We start from the raw sequence: 15,425 nt of genomic DNA, 5'->3' as shown, positions 1-15,425 counted from the left end.
TCAATGTCTACATGCGATGCGTGCTGATGACGTCACGTCATACAAAATGCGTACTTAAGAGCCACCTGCACCATGTGGTGTAATTTCATCACAAATATCAGATTAATACACAACAAAACACAACTTTTCTTACTTAAATCTTTTATTAAAGGCTCTTATAAAACAACAGAATAATATTAGTTAATCCCCCCACTACCCTCCATGCAGCGTAGATATAAACATCACAGTATCTGCTGGTTGCAGCTCGTAGTCCAGTTCTCCATATAACTCCCAGTCTGTGTCATTTATCAGCACTAGGATACCAGGTCTTACGGAGTCTCCCTGGAAGAAAATACAATCATCATTTACTTAATAAATTATAATAAGAATATACAGGGTGACTTTGAATTCGACGTATTCCTCTCGGGAGTTGATAATATGTACAACTAATTTCCTACAAAATTAGCCCTGAGGTCCTTGGGCGGAAAGTGGCTAGTTTCTGAGATATTCAACATTTTTGGTTTTGGTAAAAAAATCCCGAATTGATTACAAAAACATCAATAAATAAAAAAATACTAGCTGGATTTTAGTAGTTTTAGTTTTAATCAGTTGCCAATACATCAGTTATCATTTATAAATACTAATAATGGCAGATATATCATTCGTTTTAAAATAGCAAGTAATTTCCTATCAAATTTTGTTTTGTGTCACTAATTTAGTCGATAGAAAACTGGATTTATTTCAAAAAATATATATGACACTAAGCGTACAAACTATTAGAAAAACTTCCTTGGTTTATTAGCTATCCAGAGACATAAAATTATTTACAACATTCTCAAAAATAAATTAATTAATTGATGATAAGTAGAGTATAAAGAGAAAAGAGCAATTTTAAAAACATCTTTATTTGCAAAAATTTGTTCAAAGTAACCTTCCCTACGACGAATACATGCCCGAACACGCTTCCTTATCTCTATGACGGTCACTCTTGGACTGAATATGCGTCTAATTTCGTCATTATCTTCAAATATGTTTTGGAGAGGAATTTCGATACACGGCCTATTCCGTCTGTAAAAACAAGGGACTTTATGTAAAAATCAACCGGCGTTAGGTTCTGGTCGTTGTGCATGCCATGTAGTCATGTAGTGGAATCGCCCTGTCAATCCAACGCCTGAAAACCGATGTATCCAACCACTGCCGCACAGTAGTTCGATAGTGCACTAAACAATCGTCGTCTTCGAATAAACTTATAATCTTGTTTCTAAATTTAAGTTAAAAACAATGATCCTAGCTCATTCCTTAAAAATTAATCTTAATTCTCATCATTTAAATTATTGGGTAAAAAGTAGAGCCCAATCAAGTCATTATTAATGATACCTATCGAAACATTTGAATCAAAACCGTATCCGTGGACCTGTTGGTTTTGCTTTTTTAGATTTCGTTGACTTTTTTGGGGCTAATAATGGATATTGTGATAGTTTGATCAGAGAACTATCGATCTACTGTGCGGCAATGGTAGGATGTCTCGGTTCCCACGTGTTATATTGACAGGGCGGTCCCGCTACATGACTACATGGCATGCGCAACGACCAGAACCTAACGCCGGTTGATTTTTACATAAAGTCCCTTGTTTATACAGACGGAATATGCCGTGTATCGAAATTCTTCTCCAAAACATATTTGAAGATAATGACGAAATTAGACGTATATTCAGTCCAAGAGTGACCGTCATAGAGATAAGGAAGCGTGTTCGGGCATGTATTCGTCGTAGGGAAGGTTACTTTGAACAAATTTTTGCAAATATAAAGATGTTTTTGAAATTGCCCTTTTCTCTTTACACTCTACTTATCATCAATTAATTAATTTATTTTTGAGAATGTTGTAAATAATTTTATGTCTCTGGATAGCTAATAAACCAAGGAAGTTTTTCTAATAGTTTGTACGCTTAGTGTCATATATTTTTTTCGAAATAAATCCAGTTTTCTATCGACTAAATTAGTGACACAAAACAAAATTTGATAGGAAATTACTTGCTATTTTAAAACGAATGATATATCTGCCATTATTAGTATTTATAAATGATAACTGATGTATTGGCAACTGATTAAAACTAAAACGACTAAAATCCAGTTAGTATTTTTTTATTTATTGATGTTTTTGTAATCAATTCGGGATTTTTTTACCAAAACCAAAAATGTTGAATATCCCAGAAACTAGCCACTTTCCGCCCAAGGACCTCAGGGCCAATTTTGTAGGAAATTAGTTGTATTATCACCTCCCGAAAGGAATACGTCGAATTCAAAGTCACCCTGTATATTTAAAATTCTCTAAAATTAAATTTTTTAATACTATTTATAAAATACAAAATAAAATAATATTTAAAAATATAAAAATAGGAGCCGACCAGTAGCGGGAGCATGGTCCAAGCCACCGGTGGTTAGGGCTCCAGAGACAGAAACCTCACAGTATGTGCCGTTTCGAGGAGTACTGCCTTCTGCATCAGGCCCTTGATCCATCCGCTCAACCCTAGCCTCCTAAGGTGGTTGTCGAGGCTGTTCAACCAACATTAATTATTATGTTATCAATAACATAATAATTAATTTAGTATGTCTCACAAAAGTTAAATTAAAATAATATGGCAATAGGCTCACCCCTATTACATGGGACTGATAATACATGGTGAAAAGTAGGCGTACATTGGTATTACGTGCCGTAATGTGCAGCACCTCTGCCTACCCCTTTGGGGATAAAAGGTGTGATGTTGCGTTGCCTAAATACAATATAAGCAGTTTATACCTGTAAAAATAACTCCTCTCTTTCTCTAAGCAAGTTCTCTTTGATCCACAATAATAATTCTTTAATAGTCCATTTATCACTCTGGCAATCCGGTTTAAACTTTTTTAGAGGTGGCAACTCCACTTCCCTCTTCTTGATTTTATCAAATAGCAACTCTGCACCTCCCCCGAAATGTATGTTGAGTTTTAATGTTTCTGCCATTCTGCTTTTGGTAACTGTAATAAAAATATGTTAACATAAATAAATTATATGTTATATGTATTAAAGTGTCCTATTATCAGTGACTTGATTCTGGTATGGTTTCACCTGCTCTGCTCAGCTCCTATTGATCATGGCTAGATGTTTTATAGCCTTATCCTCAATAAATGCACTATCTAAAATTGGACAAATAATTCCCATATATCTGTATGTAAAAGATCTGTCTATCAATACTTTTTGGGTACTTTTCCACCAGAGATGTGCTATGTAGCTATGCTACGAATATATAATAACTAAGCTGTGGAACTATGTGACCGTTTCCACCAATACTAAGCTAGCCAGCTGTGCGAGGAAGATGCAGCTTGAATATACAATGTATCGAAGTAGGGAAGCCATCCATAGCACACACACATTTATAGCAAGCATCTTTCCATATAAAAAACCTAGCTTAGCTGAGTTTAGTCTAGCTATGTGTACCGATGAATATGATTAGTAAAAAACAGTCATTTTAATAGAATTGGAACTTGAAACGGGATATTTACCATGTTTTTCAATTTCTATGAGTTTCCGATATTATAATAAACTCATAGAAATTGAAAAACATGGTAAATATCCCGTTTTAAGTTTCAATTCTAGTGTTAGTGTCCATGTCAGTTTAAAAACTTATATTAATTTTAATATTACAAACAGTCACCGAATCTAGTTAAAATTTTGCATATAGTTCGGAGTATGAAGAAGGATATTGTCTATTTGACACGGGCAAAGCCGTGTATAAAAGCCACATTTTTTCAATAACAAACATTCGAAAACATGATTTATAATAATATAACCAATAAGAATTAACAAAAAACACATTATAGAACTTACCTTAAGACTAATATAGTGTTAATATATAATAATAAATGTTTTACACTTTACTTATTCCTATAATATTGTTTTATTTCTTGTTTATATTCACAATTTCACGATCGCATCATAACATTACGTTTCTTTGAGGTTATGTTTTTAATTTTTATGTCAAAATCACAAACGTCAATATAACGTTTTGTTATATCGTTAGTGACATTTTCGTCAGAAATCCAACAAGATTTTTTTTATGATATGAGCCGGTAATCAAGCACACAGATCACCTGATGGTAAGCAATCACTGCCGCCCATGGACACCCAAAATACTAGGGCGTTACAAGGGCGTTGCGGCTTTTGGGTGTTAAGAATTGTGTCCGTTTCGACAGCGCGGCCATGGCGATTTATTAAATAAAAAACTATGCCAAGTTTTTGTAATAATTTGTAAAAGTTAATTCCCAAAAGCTTAAATTTGGCAAAGCTATGGTTAAATAGTTGTCCTTATACCTTTTTAAAGTTTGAACGTGTCCGCGCCATTGAAATGCGCCAAACCGCTCGGCCATGGAGATCTCTAAAACCCAACGTAAATCTGAAGATTTACCAAAAGAGGAGCGATAGCGAACACAGTAGCAAATCGAAAGTTGTCTTTATCCTAAAGACCCTTACCACTAGATGGGGGGCTTAGATGGGGCCCTGTTGCCCAGTCCGGGGCTGTGGACTGCCTAGCTGGTTTACTGGGCTTCGGCTCGAAAAGCAGGAGTAGGAACGGGGTGGTTTTTAGTCAGTACACTCCCTCTCGCCTCGCCCAAGGTGGGAGAAGCTATTTAATGATTCCCCCCCCCTCCTTAAAAGGGTAGTAAGTACATAGGTACAAGAGATCCCGTTTAAAAACATTATAGACAGGGCGGTCCCGCTACATGACTACATGGCATGCGCAACGACCAGAACCTAACGCCGGTTGATTTTTACATAAAGTCCCTTGTTTATACAGACGGAATATGCCGTGTATCGAAATTCTTCTCCAAAACATATTTGAAGATAATGACGAAATTAGACGTATATTCAGTCCAAGAGTGACCGTCATAGAGATAAGGAAGCGTGTTCGGGCATGTATTCGTCGTAGGGAAGGTTACTTTGAACAAATTTTTGCAAATATAAAGATGTTTTTGAAATTGCCCTTTTCTCTTTACACTCTACTTATCATCAATTAATTAATTTATTTTTGAGAATGTTGTAAATAATTTTATGTCTCTGGATAGCTAATAAACCAAGGAAGTTTTTCTAATAGTTTGTACGCTTAGTGTCATATATTTTTTTCGAAATAAATCCAGTTTTCTATCGACTAAATTAGTGACACAAAACAAAATTTGATAGGAAATTACTTGCTATTTTAAAACGAATGATATATCTGCCATTATTAGTATTTATAAATGATAACTGATGTATTGGCAACTGATTAAAACTAAAACGACTAAAATCCAGTTAGTATTTTTTTATTTATTGATGTTTTTGTAATCAATTCGGGATTTTTTTACCAAAACCAAAAATGTTGAATATCCCAGAAACTAGCCACTTTCCGCCCAAGGACCTCAGGGCCAATTTTGTAGGAAATTAGTTGTATTATCACCTCCCGAAAGGAATACGTCGAATTCAAAGTCACCCTGTATATTTAAAATTCTCTAAAATTAAATTTTTTAATACTATTTATAAAATACAAAATAAAATAATATTTAAAAATATAAAAATAGGAGCCGACCAGTAGCGGGAGCATGGTCCAAGCCACCGGTGGTTAGGGCTCCAGAGACAGAAACCTCACAGTATGTGCCGTTTCGAGGAGTACTGCCTTCTGCATCAGGCCCTTGATCCATCCGCTCAACCCTAGCCTCCTAAGGTGGTTGTCGAGGCTGTTCAACCAACATTAATTATTATGTTATCAATAACATAATAATTAATTTAGTATGTCTCACAAAAGTTAAATTAAAATAATATGGCAATAGGCTCACCCCTATTACATGGGACTGATAATACATGGTGAAAAGTAGGCGTACATTGGTATTACGTGCCGTAATGTGCAGCACCTCTGCCTACCCCTTTGGGGATAAAAGGTGTGATGTTGCGTTGCCTAAATACAATATAAGCAGTTTATACCTGTAAAAATAACTCCTCTCTTTCTCTAAGCAAGTTCTCTTTGATCCACAATAATAATTCTTTAATAGTCCATTTATCACTCTGGCAATCCGGTTTAAACTTTTTTAGAGGTGGCAACTCCACTTCCCTCTTCTTGATTTTATCAAATAGCAACTCTGCACCTCCCCCGAAATGTATGTTGAGTTTTAATGTTTCTGCCATTCTGCTTTTGGTAACTGTAATAAAAATATGTTAACATAAATAAATTATATGTTATATGTATTAAAGTGTCCTATTATCAGTGACTTGATTCTGGTATGGTTTCACCTGCTCTGCTCAGCTCCTATTGATCATGGCTAGATGTTTTATAGCCTTATCCTCAATAAATGCACTATCTAAAATTGGACAAATAATTCCCATATATCTGTATGTAAAAGATCTGTCTATCAATACTTTTTGGGTACTTTTCCACCAGAGATGTGCTATGTAGCTATGCTACGAATATATAATAACTAAGCTGTGGAACTATGTGACCGTTTCCACCAATACTAAGCTAGCCAGCTGTGCGAGGAAGATGCAGCTTGAATATACAATGTATCGAAGTAGGGAAGCCATCCATAGCACACACACATTTATAGCAAGCATCTTTCCATATAAAAAACCTAGCTTAGCTGAGTTTAGTCTAGCTATGTGTACCGATGAATATGATTAGTAAAAAACAGTCATTTTAATAGAATTGGAACTTGAAACGGGATATTTACCATGTTTTTCAATTTCTATGAGTTTCCGATATTATAATAAACTCATAGAAATTGAAAAACATGGTAAATATCCCGTTTTAAGTTTCAATTCTAGTGTTAGTGTCCATGTCAGTTTAAAAACTTATATTAATTTTAATATTACAAACAGTCACCGAATCTAGTTAAAATTTTGCATATAGTTCGGAGTATGAAGAAGGATATTGTCTATTTGACACGGGCAAAGCCGTGTATAAAAGCCACATTTTTTCAATAACAAACATTCGAAAACATGATTTATAATAATATAACCAATAAGAATTAACAAAAAACACATTATAGAACTTACCTTAAGACTAATATAGTGTTAATATAATATAATAAATGTTTTACACTTTACTTATTCTTATAATATTGTTTTATTTCTTGTTTATTTTCACACGAACACATCATAACATTACGTTTAATTGAGGTTATGTTTTTATGTCAAAATCACACAAACGTCAAACGTTTTGTTACATCGTTAGTGACATTTTCGTTATAAATTCAACAAGATTTTTTATGATATGAGCCGGTAATCAAGCACACAGATCACCTGATGGTAAGCAATCACTGCCGCCCATGGACACCCAAAATACTAGGGCGTTACAAGGGCGTTGCGGCTTTTGGGTGTTAAGAATTGTGTCCGTTTCGACAGCGCGGCCATGGCGATTTATTAAATAAAAAACTATGCCAAGTTTTTGTAATAATTTGTAAAAGTTAATTCCCAAAAGCTTAAATTTGGCAAAGCTATGGTTAAATAGTTGTCCTTATACCTTTTTAAAGTTTGAACGTGTCCGCGCCATTGAAATGCGCCAAACCGCTCGGCCATGGAGATCTCTAAAACCCAACGTAAATCTGAAGATTTACCAAAAGAGGAGCGATAGCGAACACAGTAGCAAATCGAAAGTTGTCTTTATCCTAAAGACCCTTACCACTAGATGGGGGGCTTAGATGGGGCCCTGTTGCCCAGTCCGGGGCTGTGGACTGCCTAGCTGGTTTACTGGGCTTCGGCTCGAAAAGCAGGAGTAGGAACGGGGTGGTTTTTAGTCAGTACACTCCCTCTCGCCTCGCCCAAGGTGGGAGAAGCTATTTAATGATTCCCCCCCCCCCCCCTCCTTAAAAGGGTAGTAAGTACATAGGTACAAGAGATCCCGTTTAAAAACATTATAGACAGGGCGGTCCCGCTACATGACTACATGGCATGCGCAACGACCAGAACCTAACGCCGGTTGATTTTTACATAAAGTCCCTTGTTTATACAGACGGAATATGCCGTGTATCGAAATTCTTCTCCAAAACATATTTGAAGATAATGACGAAATTAGACGTATATTCAGTCCAAGAGTGACCGTCATAGAGATAAGGAAGCGTGTTCGGGCATGTATTCGTCGTAGGGAAGGTTACTTTGAACAAATTTTTGCAAATATAAAGATGTTTTTGAAATTGCCCTTTTCTCTTTACACTCTACTTATCATCAATTAATTAATTTATTTTTGAGAATGTTGTAAATAATTTTATGTCTCTGGATAGCTAATAAACCAAGGAAGTTTTTCTAATAGTTTGTACGCTTAGTGTCATATATTTTTTTCGAAATAAATCCAGTTTTCTATCGACTAAATTAGTGACACAAAACAAAATTTGATAGGAAATTACTTGCTATTTTAAAACGAATGATATATCTGCCATTATTAGTATTTATAAATGATAACTGATGTATTGGCAACTGATTAAAACTAAAACGACTAAAATCCAGTTAGTATTTTTTTATTTATTGATGTTTTTGTAATCAATTCGGGATTTTTTTACCAAAACCAAAAATGTTGAATATCCCAGAAACTAGCCACTTTCCGCCCAAGGACCTCAGGGCCAATTTTGTAGGAAATTAGTTGTATTATCACCTCCCGAAAGGAATACGTCGAATTCAAAGTCACCCTGTATATTTAAAATTCTCTAAAATTAAATTTTTTAATACTATTTATAAAATACAAAATAAAATAATATTTAAAAATATAAAAATAGGAGCCGACCAGTAGCGGGAGCATGGTCCAAGCCACCGGTGGTTAGGGCTCCAGAGACAGAAACCTCACAGTATGTGCCGTTTCGAGGAGTACTGCCTTCTGCATCAGGCCCTTGATCCATCCGCTCAACCCTAGCCTCCTAAGGTGGTTGTCGAGGCTGTTCAACCAACATTAATTATTATGTTATCAATAACATAATAATTAATTTAGTATGTCTCACAAAAGTTAAATTAAAATAATATGGCAATAGGCTCACCCCTATTACATGGGACTGATAATACATGGTGAAAAGTAGGCGTACATTGGTATTACGTGCCGTAATGTGCAGCACCTCTGCCTACCCCTTTGGGGATAAAAGGTGTGATGTTGCGTTGCCTAAATACAATATAAGCAGTTTATACCTGTAAAAATAACTCCTCTCTTTCTCTAAGCAAGTTCTCTTTGATCCACAATAATAATTCTTTAATAGTCCATTTATCACTCTGGCAATCCGGTTTAAACTTTTTTAGAGGTGGCAACTCCACTTCCCTCTTCTTGATTTTATCAAATAGCAACTCTGCACCTCCCCCGAAATGTATGTTGAGTTTTAATGTTTCTGCCATTCTGCTTTTGGTAACTGTAATAAAAATATGTTAACATAAATAAATTATATGTTATATGTATTAAAGTGTCCTATTATCAGTGACTTGATTCTGGTATGGTTTCACCTGCTCTGCTCAGCTCCTATTGATCATGGCTAGATGTTTTATAGCCTTATCCTCAATAAATGCACTATCTAAAATTGGACAAATAATTCCCATATATCTGTATGTAAAAGATCTGTCTATCAATACTTTTTGGGTACTTTTCCACCAGAGATGTGCTATGTAGCTATGCTACGAATATATAATAACTAAGCTGTGGAACTATGTGACCGTTTCCACCAATACTAAGCTAGCCAGCTGTGCGAGGAAGATGCAGCTTGAATATACAATGTATCGAAGTAGGGAAGCCATCCATAGCACACACACATTTATAGCAAGCATCTTTCCATATAAAAAACCTAGCTTAGCTGAGTTTAGTCTAGCTATGTGTACCGATGAATATGATTAGTAAAAAACAGTCATTTTAATAGAATTGGAACTTGAAACGGGATATTTACCATGTTTTTCAATTTCTATGAGTTTCCGATATTATAATAAACTCATAGAAATTGAAAAACATGGTAAATATCCCGTTTTAAGTTTCAATTCTAGTGTTAGTGTCCATGTCAGTTTAAAAACTTATATTAATTTTAATATTACAAACAGTCACCGAATCTAGTTAAAATTTTGCATATAGTTCGGAGTATGAAGAAGGATATTGTCTATTTGACACGGGCAAAGCCGTGTATAAAAGCCACATTTTTTCAATAACAAACATTCGAAAACATGATTTATAATAATATAACCAATAAGAATTAACAAAAAACACATTATAGAACTTACCTTAAGACTAATATAGTGTTAATATATAATAATAAATGTTTTACACTTTACTTATTCCTATAATATTGTTTTATTTCTTGTTTATATTCACAATTTCACGATCGCATCATAACATTACGTTTCTTTGAGGTTATGTTTTTAATTTTTATGTCAAAATCACAAACGTCAATATAACGTTTTGTTATATCGTTAGTGACATTTTCGTCAGAAATCCAACAAGATTTTTTTTATGATATGAGCCGGTAATCAAGCACACAGATCACCTGATGGTAAGCAATCACTGCCGCCCATGGACACCCAAAATACTAGGGCGTTACAAGGGCGTTGCGGCTTTTGGGTGTTAAGAATTGTGTCCGTTTCGACAGCGCGGCCATGGCGATTTATTAAATAAAAAACTATGCCAAGTTTTTGTAATAATTTGTAAAAGTTAATTCCCAAAAGCTTAAATTTGGCAAAGCTATGGTTAAATAGTTGTCCTTATACCTTTTTAAAGTTTGAACGTGTCCGCGCCATTGAAATGCGCCAAACCGCTCGGCCATGGAGATCTCTAAAACCCAACGTAAATCTGAAGATTTACCAAAAGAGGAGCGATAGCGAACACAGTAGCAAATCGAAAGTTGTCTTTATCCTAAAGACCCTTACCACTAGATGGGGGGCTTAGATGGGGCCCTGTTGCCCAGTCCGGGGCTGTGGACTGCCTAGCTGGTTTACTGGGCTTCGGCTCGAAAAGCAGGAGTAGGAACGGGGTGGTTTTTAGTCAGTACACTCCCTCTCGCCTCGCCCAAGGTGGGAGAAGCTATTTAATGATTCCCCCCCCCCTCCTTAAAAGGGTAGTAAGTACATAGGTACAAGAGATCCCGTTTAAAAACATTATAGACAGGGCGGTCCCGCTACATGACTACATGGCATGCGCAACGACCAGAACCTAACGCCGGTTGATTTTTACATAAAGTCCCTTGTTTATACAGACGGAATATGCCGTGTATCGAAATTCTTCTCCAAAACATATTTGAAGATAATGACGAAATTAGACGTATATTCAGTCCAAGAGTGACCGTCATAGAGATAAGGAAGCGTGTTCGGGCATGTATTCGTCGTAGGGAAGGTTACTTTGAACAAATTTTTGCAAATATAAAGATGTTTTTGAAATTGCCCTTTTCTCTTTACACTCTACTTATCATCAATTAATTAATTTATTTTTGAGAATGTTGTAAATAATTTTATGTCTCTGGATAGCTAATAAACCAAGGAAGTTTTTCTAATAGTTTGTACGCTTAGTGTCATATATTTTTTTCGAAATAAATCCAGTTTTCTATCGACTAAATTAGTGACACAAAACAAAATTTGATAGGAAATTACTTGCTATTTTAAAACGAATGATATATCTGCCATTATTAGTATTTATAAATGATAACTGATGTATTGGCAACTGATTAAAACTAAAACGACTAAAATCCAGTTAGTATTTTTTTATTTATTGATGTTTTTGTAATCAATTCGGGATTTTTTTACCAAAACCAAAAATGTTGAATATCCCAGAAACTAGCCACTTTCCGCCCAAGGACCTCAGGGCCAATTTTGTAGGAAATTAGTTGTATTATCACCTCCCGAAAGGAATACGTCGAATTCAAAGTCACCCTGTATATTTAAAATTCTCTAAAATTAAATTTTTTAATACTATTTATAAAATACAAAATAAAATAATATTTAAAAATATAAAAATAGGAGCCGACCAGTAGCGGGAGCATGGTCCAAGCCACCGGTGGTTAGGGCTCCAGAGACAGAAACCTCACAGTATGTGCCGTTTCGAGGAGTACTGCCTTCTGCATCAGGCCCTTGATCCATCCGCTCAACCCTAGCCTCCTAAGGTGGTTGTCGAGGCTGTTCAACCAACATTAATTATTATGTTATCAATAACATAATAATTAATTTAGTATGTCTCACAAAAGTTAAATTAAAATAATATGGCAATAGGCTCACCCCTATTACATGGGACTGATAATACATGGTGAAAAGTAGGCGTACATTGGTATTACGTGCCGTAATGTGCAGCACCTCTGCCTACCCCTTTGGGGATAAAAGGTGTGATGTTGCGTTGCCTAAATACAATATAAGCAGTTTATACCTGTAAAAATAACTCCTCTCTTTCTCTAAGCAAGTTCTCTTTGATCCACAATAATAATTCTTTAATAGTCCATTTATCACTCTGGCAATCCGGTTTAAACTTTTTTAGAGGTGGCAACTCCACTTCCCTCTTCTTGATTTTATCAAATAGCAACTCTGCACCTCCCCCGAAATGTATGTTGAGTTTTAATGTTTCTGCCATTCTGCTTTTGGTAACTGTAATAAAAATATGTTAACATAAATAAATTATATGTTATATGTATTAAAGTGTCCTATTATCAGTGACTTGATTCTGGTATGGTTTCACCTGCTCTGCTCAGCTCCTATTGATCATGGCTAGATGTTTTATAGCCTTATCCTCAATAAATGCACTATTTTAGCATGTGTTGTGTCTTACACGAAAGCTAAAATTCTTCTGACAATAAAATGTAATGACAAATAATGTAAAATTTTCTCATCGTTGACAACCTAGTCAAATTCAAAACGTTCAATTCTTCTCCCGTGTCACAACGCAGCCTGCCAGTGTGTGTCAACATCTAGCCTGCCAGGTGCATGTGATGAAACCTCATTGCTACAGTCTCCCCTCTAACCTGAGCGAACGTCCCCGCGATCAGGTTAGTTCTTGCGTGGTCTACCCCTCCTACGTTTCTTTCAGCCGACGTGAGGAGGCGACTGGCGTACTCTATAGGTCGCTCGTCGGTCCCCTCCCCCTGGAGTAATGCCGCTCCTAAAGCCTAACTGCTACTGTCAGTTCTGAGTACGAAAGGTTTCGTTTACAATTAAAGACCTAAATCTACACACAAACACTTCTGCACGTTTGTCTTTTTGTTCCTAGCTGAACATTTCACGTGATATCTCGTATGCTGGCTTCGGCGTCTGACAGTGATGAGAAGTCGAATTCTTGGCTGTCACTAAACGGGTCTGTGTACGGGTAGTGCACGAGGACACAGCTGAAGTCCATCGAGGCTCCGCACCCGCCCAACAACTTCCGAATCTTAGTCTCGGAGTCAACATGGAGCGAAGTCGGAGCACGGCGTCCTTCCAGGTGGCGACGTTGTTGCGGGCGCCGCGCCACCACACGGTGGCATCGCCCTCTAACAGCATCGGGAGTCCCCGCAGCGCGTGATCGTCACTCACGTCCGCACAGCACACTCCTTGTATACCTGGACCGCGTCGATGAAGGCTTCTAGTACCTCCGGTTTTTGAGAAGTACCGGTGAACCTCGTGGTACACTTTGCGAAGTTCCAGGACGAACTCATCTTGAGAAGTCCGGTGAACCCCGCGGTACACTTGGCGAAGTTCCAGGACGAACTCTTCTTGAGAAGTCCGGTGAACCCCGCGGTACACTTTGCGAAATTCCAGGACGAACTTATCTTGAGAAGTCCGGTGAACCCCGCGGTACACTTGGCGAAGTTCCAGGACGAACTCTTCTTGAGAAGTCCGGTGAACCCCGCGGTACACTTGGCGAAGTTCCAGGACGAACTCTTCTTGAGAAGTCCGGTGAACCCCGCGGTACACTTGGCGAAGTTCCAGGACGAACTCTTCTTGAGAAGTCCGGTGAACCCCGCGGTACACTTGGCGAAGTTCCAGGACGAACTCTTCTTGAGAAGTCCGGTGAACCCCGCGGTACACTTTGCGAAATTCCAGGACGAACTTATCTTGAGAAGTCCGGTGAACCCCGCGGTACACTTGGCGAAGTTCCAGGACGAACTCTTCTTGAGAAGTCCGGTGAACCTCGCGGTACACTTTTGCGAAGTTCCCGGACGAACTCGTAGTGATGTTCAGCGACGGTGACGATGGTGACTGCCATGAGGCGCCGGCGTTTCGACCGCGTTTCGTCGGCGCAACGACCGCAGCGTCTCTATTGGGTACCTAGTCGTATCCGCCTGCATTATGCCGGCACGGTCAGACGAGGCGCTGTGACAAGTTCGGGGGCCCGTACAGGACTCTGCTCCGTAGCTTCGTCGTCTGCCGTCGTCTGCCTCCGTAGCCTAGTTCGGGGCATGGTCGGCCCCACGTTGGGCGCCAATTTAGCATGTGTTGTGTCTTACACGAAAGCTAAAATTCTTCTGACAATAAAATGTAATGACAAATAATGTAAAATTTTCTCATCGTTGACAACCTAGTCAAATTCAAAACGTTCAATTCTTCTCCCGTGTCACAACGCAGCCTGCCAGTGTGTGTCAACATCTAGCCTGCCAGGTGCATGTGATGAAACCTCATTGCTACACTATCTAAAATTGGACAAATAATTCCCATATATCTGTATGTAAAAGATCTGTCTATCAATACTTTTTGGGTACTTTTCCACCAGAGATGTGCTATGTAGCTATGCTACGAATATATAATAACTAAGCTGTGGAACTATGTGACCGTTTCCACCAATACTAAGCTAGCCAGCTGTGCGAGGAAGATGCAGCTTGAATATACAATGTATCGAAGTAGGGAAGCCATCCATAGCACACACACATTTATAGCAAGCATCTTTCCATATAAAAAACCTAGCTTAGCTGAGTTTAGTCTAGCTATGTGTACCGATGAATATGATTAGTAAAAAACAGTCATTTTAATAGAATTGGAACTTGAAACGGGATATTTACCATGTTTTTCAATTTCTATGAGTTTCCGATATTATAATAAACTCATAGAAATTGAAAAACATGGTAAATATCCCGTTTTAAGTTTCAATTCTAGTGTTAGTGTCCATGTCAGTTTAAAAACTTATATTAATTTTAATATTACAAACAGTCACCGAATCTAGTTAAAATTTTGCATATAGTTCGGAGTATGAAGAAGGATATTGTCTATTTGACACGGGCAAAGCCGTGTATAAAAGCCACATTTTTTCAATAACAAACATTCGAAAACATGATTTATAATAATATAACCAATAAGAATTAACAAAAAACACATTATAGAACTTACCTTAAGACTAATATAGTGTTAATATATAATAATAAATGTTTTACACTTTACTTATTCCTATAATATTGTTTTATTTCTTGTTTATATTCACAATTTCACGATCGCATCATAACATTACGTTTCTTTGAGGTTATGTTTTTAATTTTTATGTCAAAATCACAAACGTCAAT

General features: G+C 37.0%; 1 protein-coding gene across 15 annotated transcripts; it reads right to left on the bottom strand.

Moving 5' to 3' along the window:
- Positions 1 to 133: 133 nt before the first annotated feature.
- On the bottom strand, positions 134 to 15,402 carry LOC118281104 (ubiquitin-related modifier 1 homolog). Of its 15 annotated transcripts, none has more exons than XM_050700805.1 (5): positions 15,256 to 15,401; positions 9,142 to 9,356; positions 5,965 to 6,179; positions 2,776 to 2,990; positions 135 to 321 (listed from the first exon to the last, which is right to left on the bottom strand). In XM_050700805.1, the coding sequence occupies exons 4-5, from the start codon at positions 2,974 to 2,976 to the stop codon at positions 193 to 195; spliced, it is 330 nt and encodes a 109-aa protein (XP_050556762.1). In that variant the 5' UTR covers positions 2,977 to 2,990; positions 5,965 to 6,179; positions 9,142 to 9,356; positions 15,256 to 15,401; the 3' UTR covers positions 135 to 192. The 15 variants fall into 15 exon arrangements, with proteins under 15 accessions (XP_050556759.1, XP_050556761.1, XP_050556773.1 ...); XM_050700801.1 differs by lacking the exon at positions 15,256 to 15,401 and adding an exon at positions 10,207 to 10,353; XM_050700802.1 differs by lacking the exons at positions 2,776 to 2,990; positions 15,256 to 15,401 and adding an exon at positions 10,207 to 10,354 and having other exon boundaries at positions 134 to 321.
- Between the last annotated feature and the right edge of the window lie 23 nt (positions 15,403 to 15,425).

This window comes from Spodoptera frugiperda, chromosome 19, assembly GCF_023101765.2.
Source record: "Spodoptera frugiperda isolate SF20-4 chromosome 19, AGI-APGP_CSIRO_Sfru_2.0, whole genome shotgun sequence".
NCBI classification, from domain to species: Eukaryota; Metazoa; Arthropoda; class Insecta; order Lepidoptera; family Noctuidae; genus Spodoptera; species Spodoptera frugiperda.
Note: the sequence above shows the minus strand (reverse complement) of the source record. Positions and strands in the feature narration are given on the sequence as shown.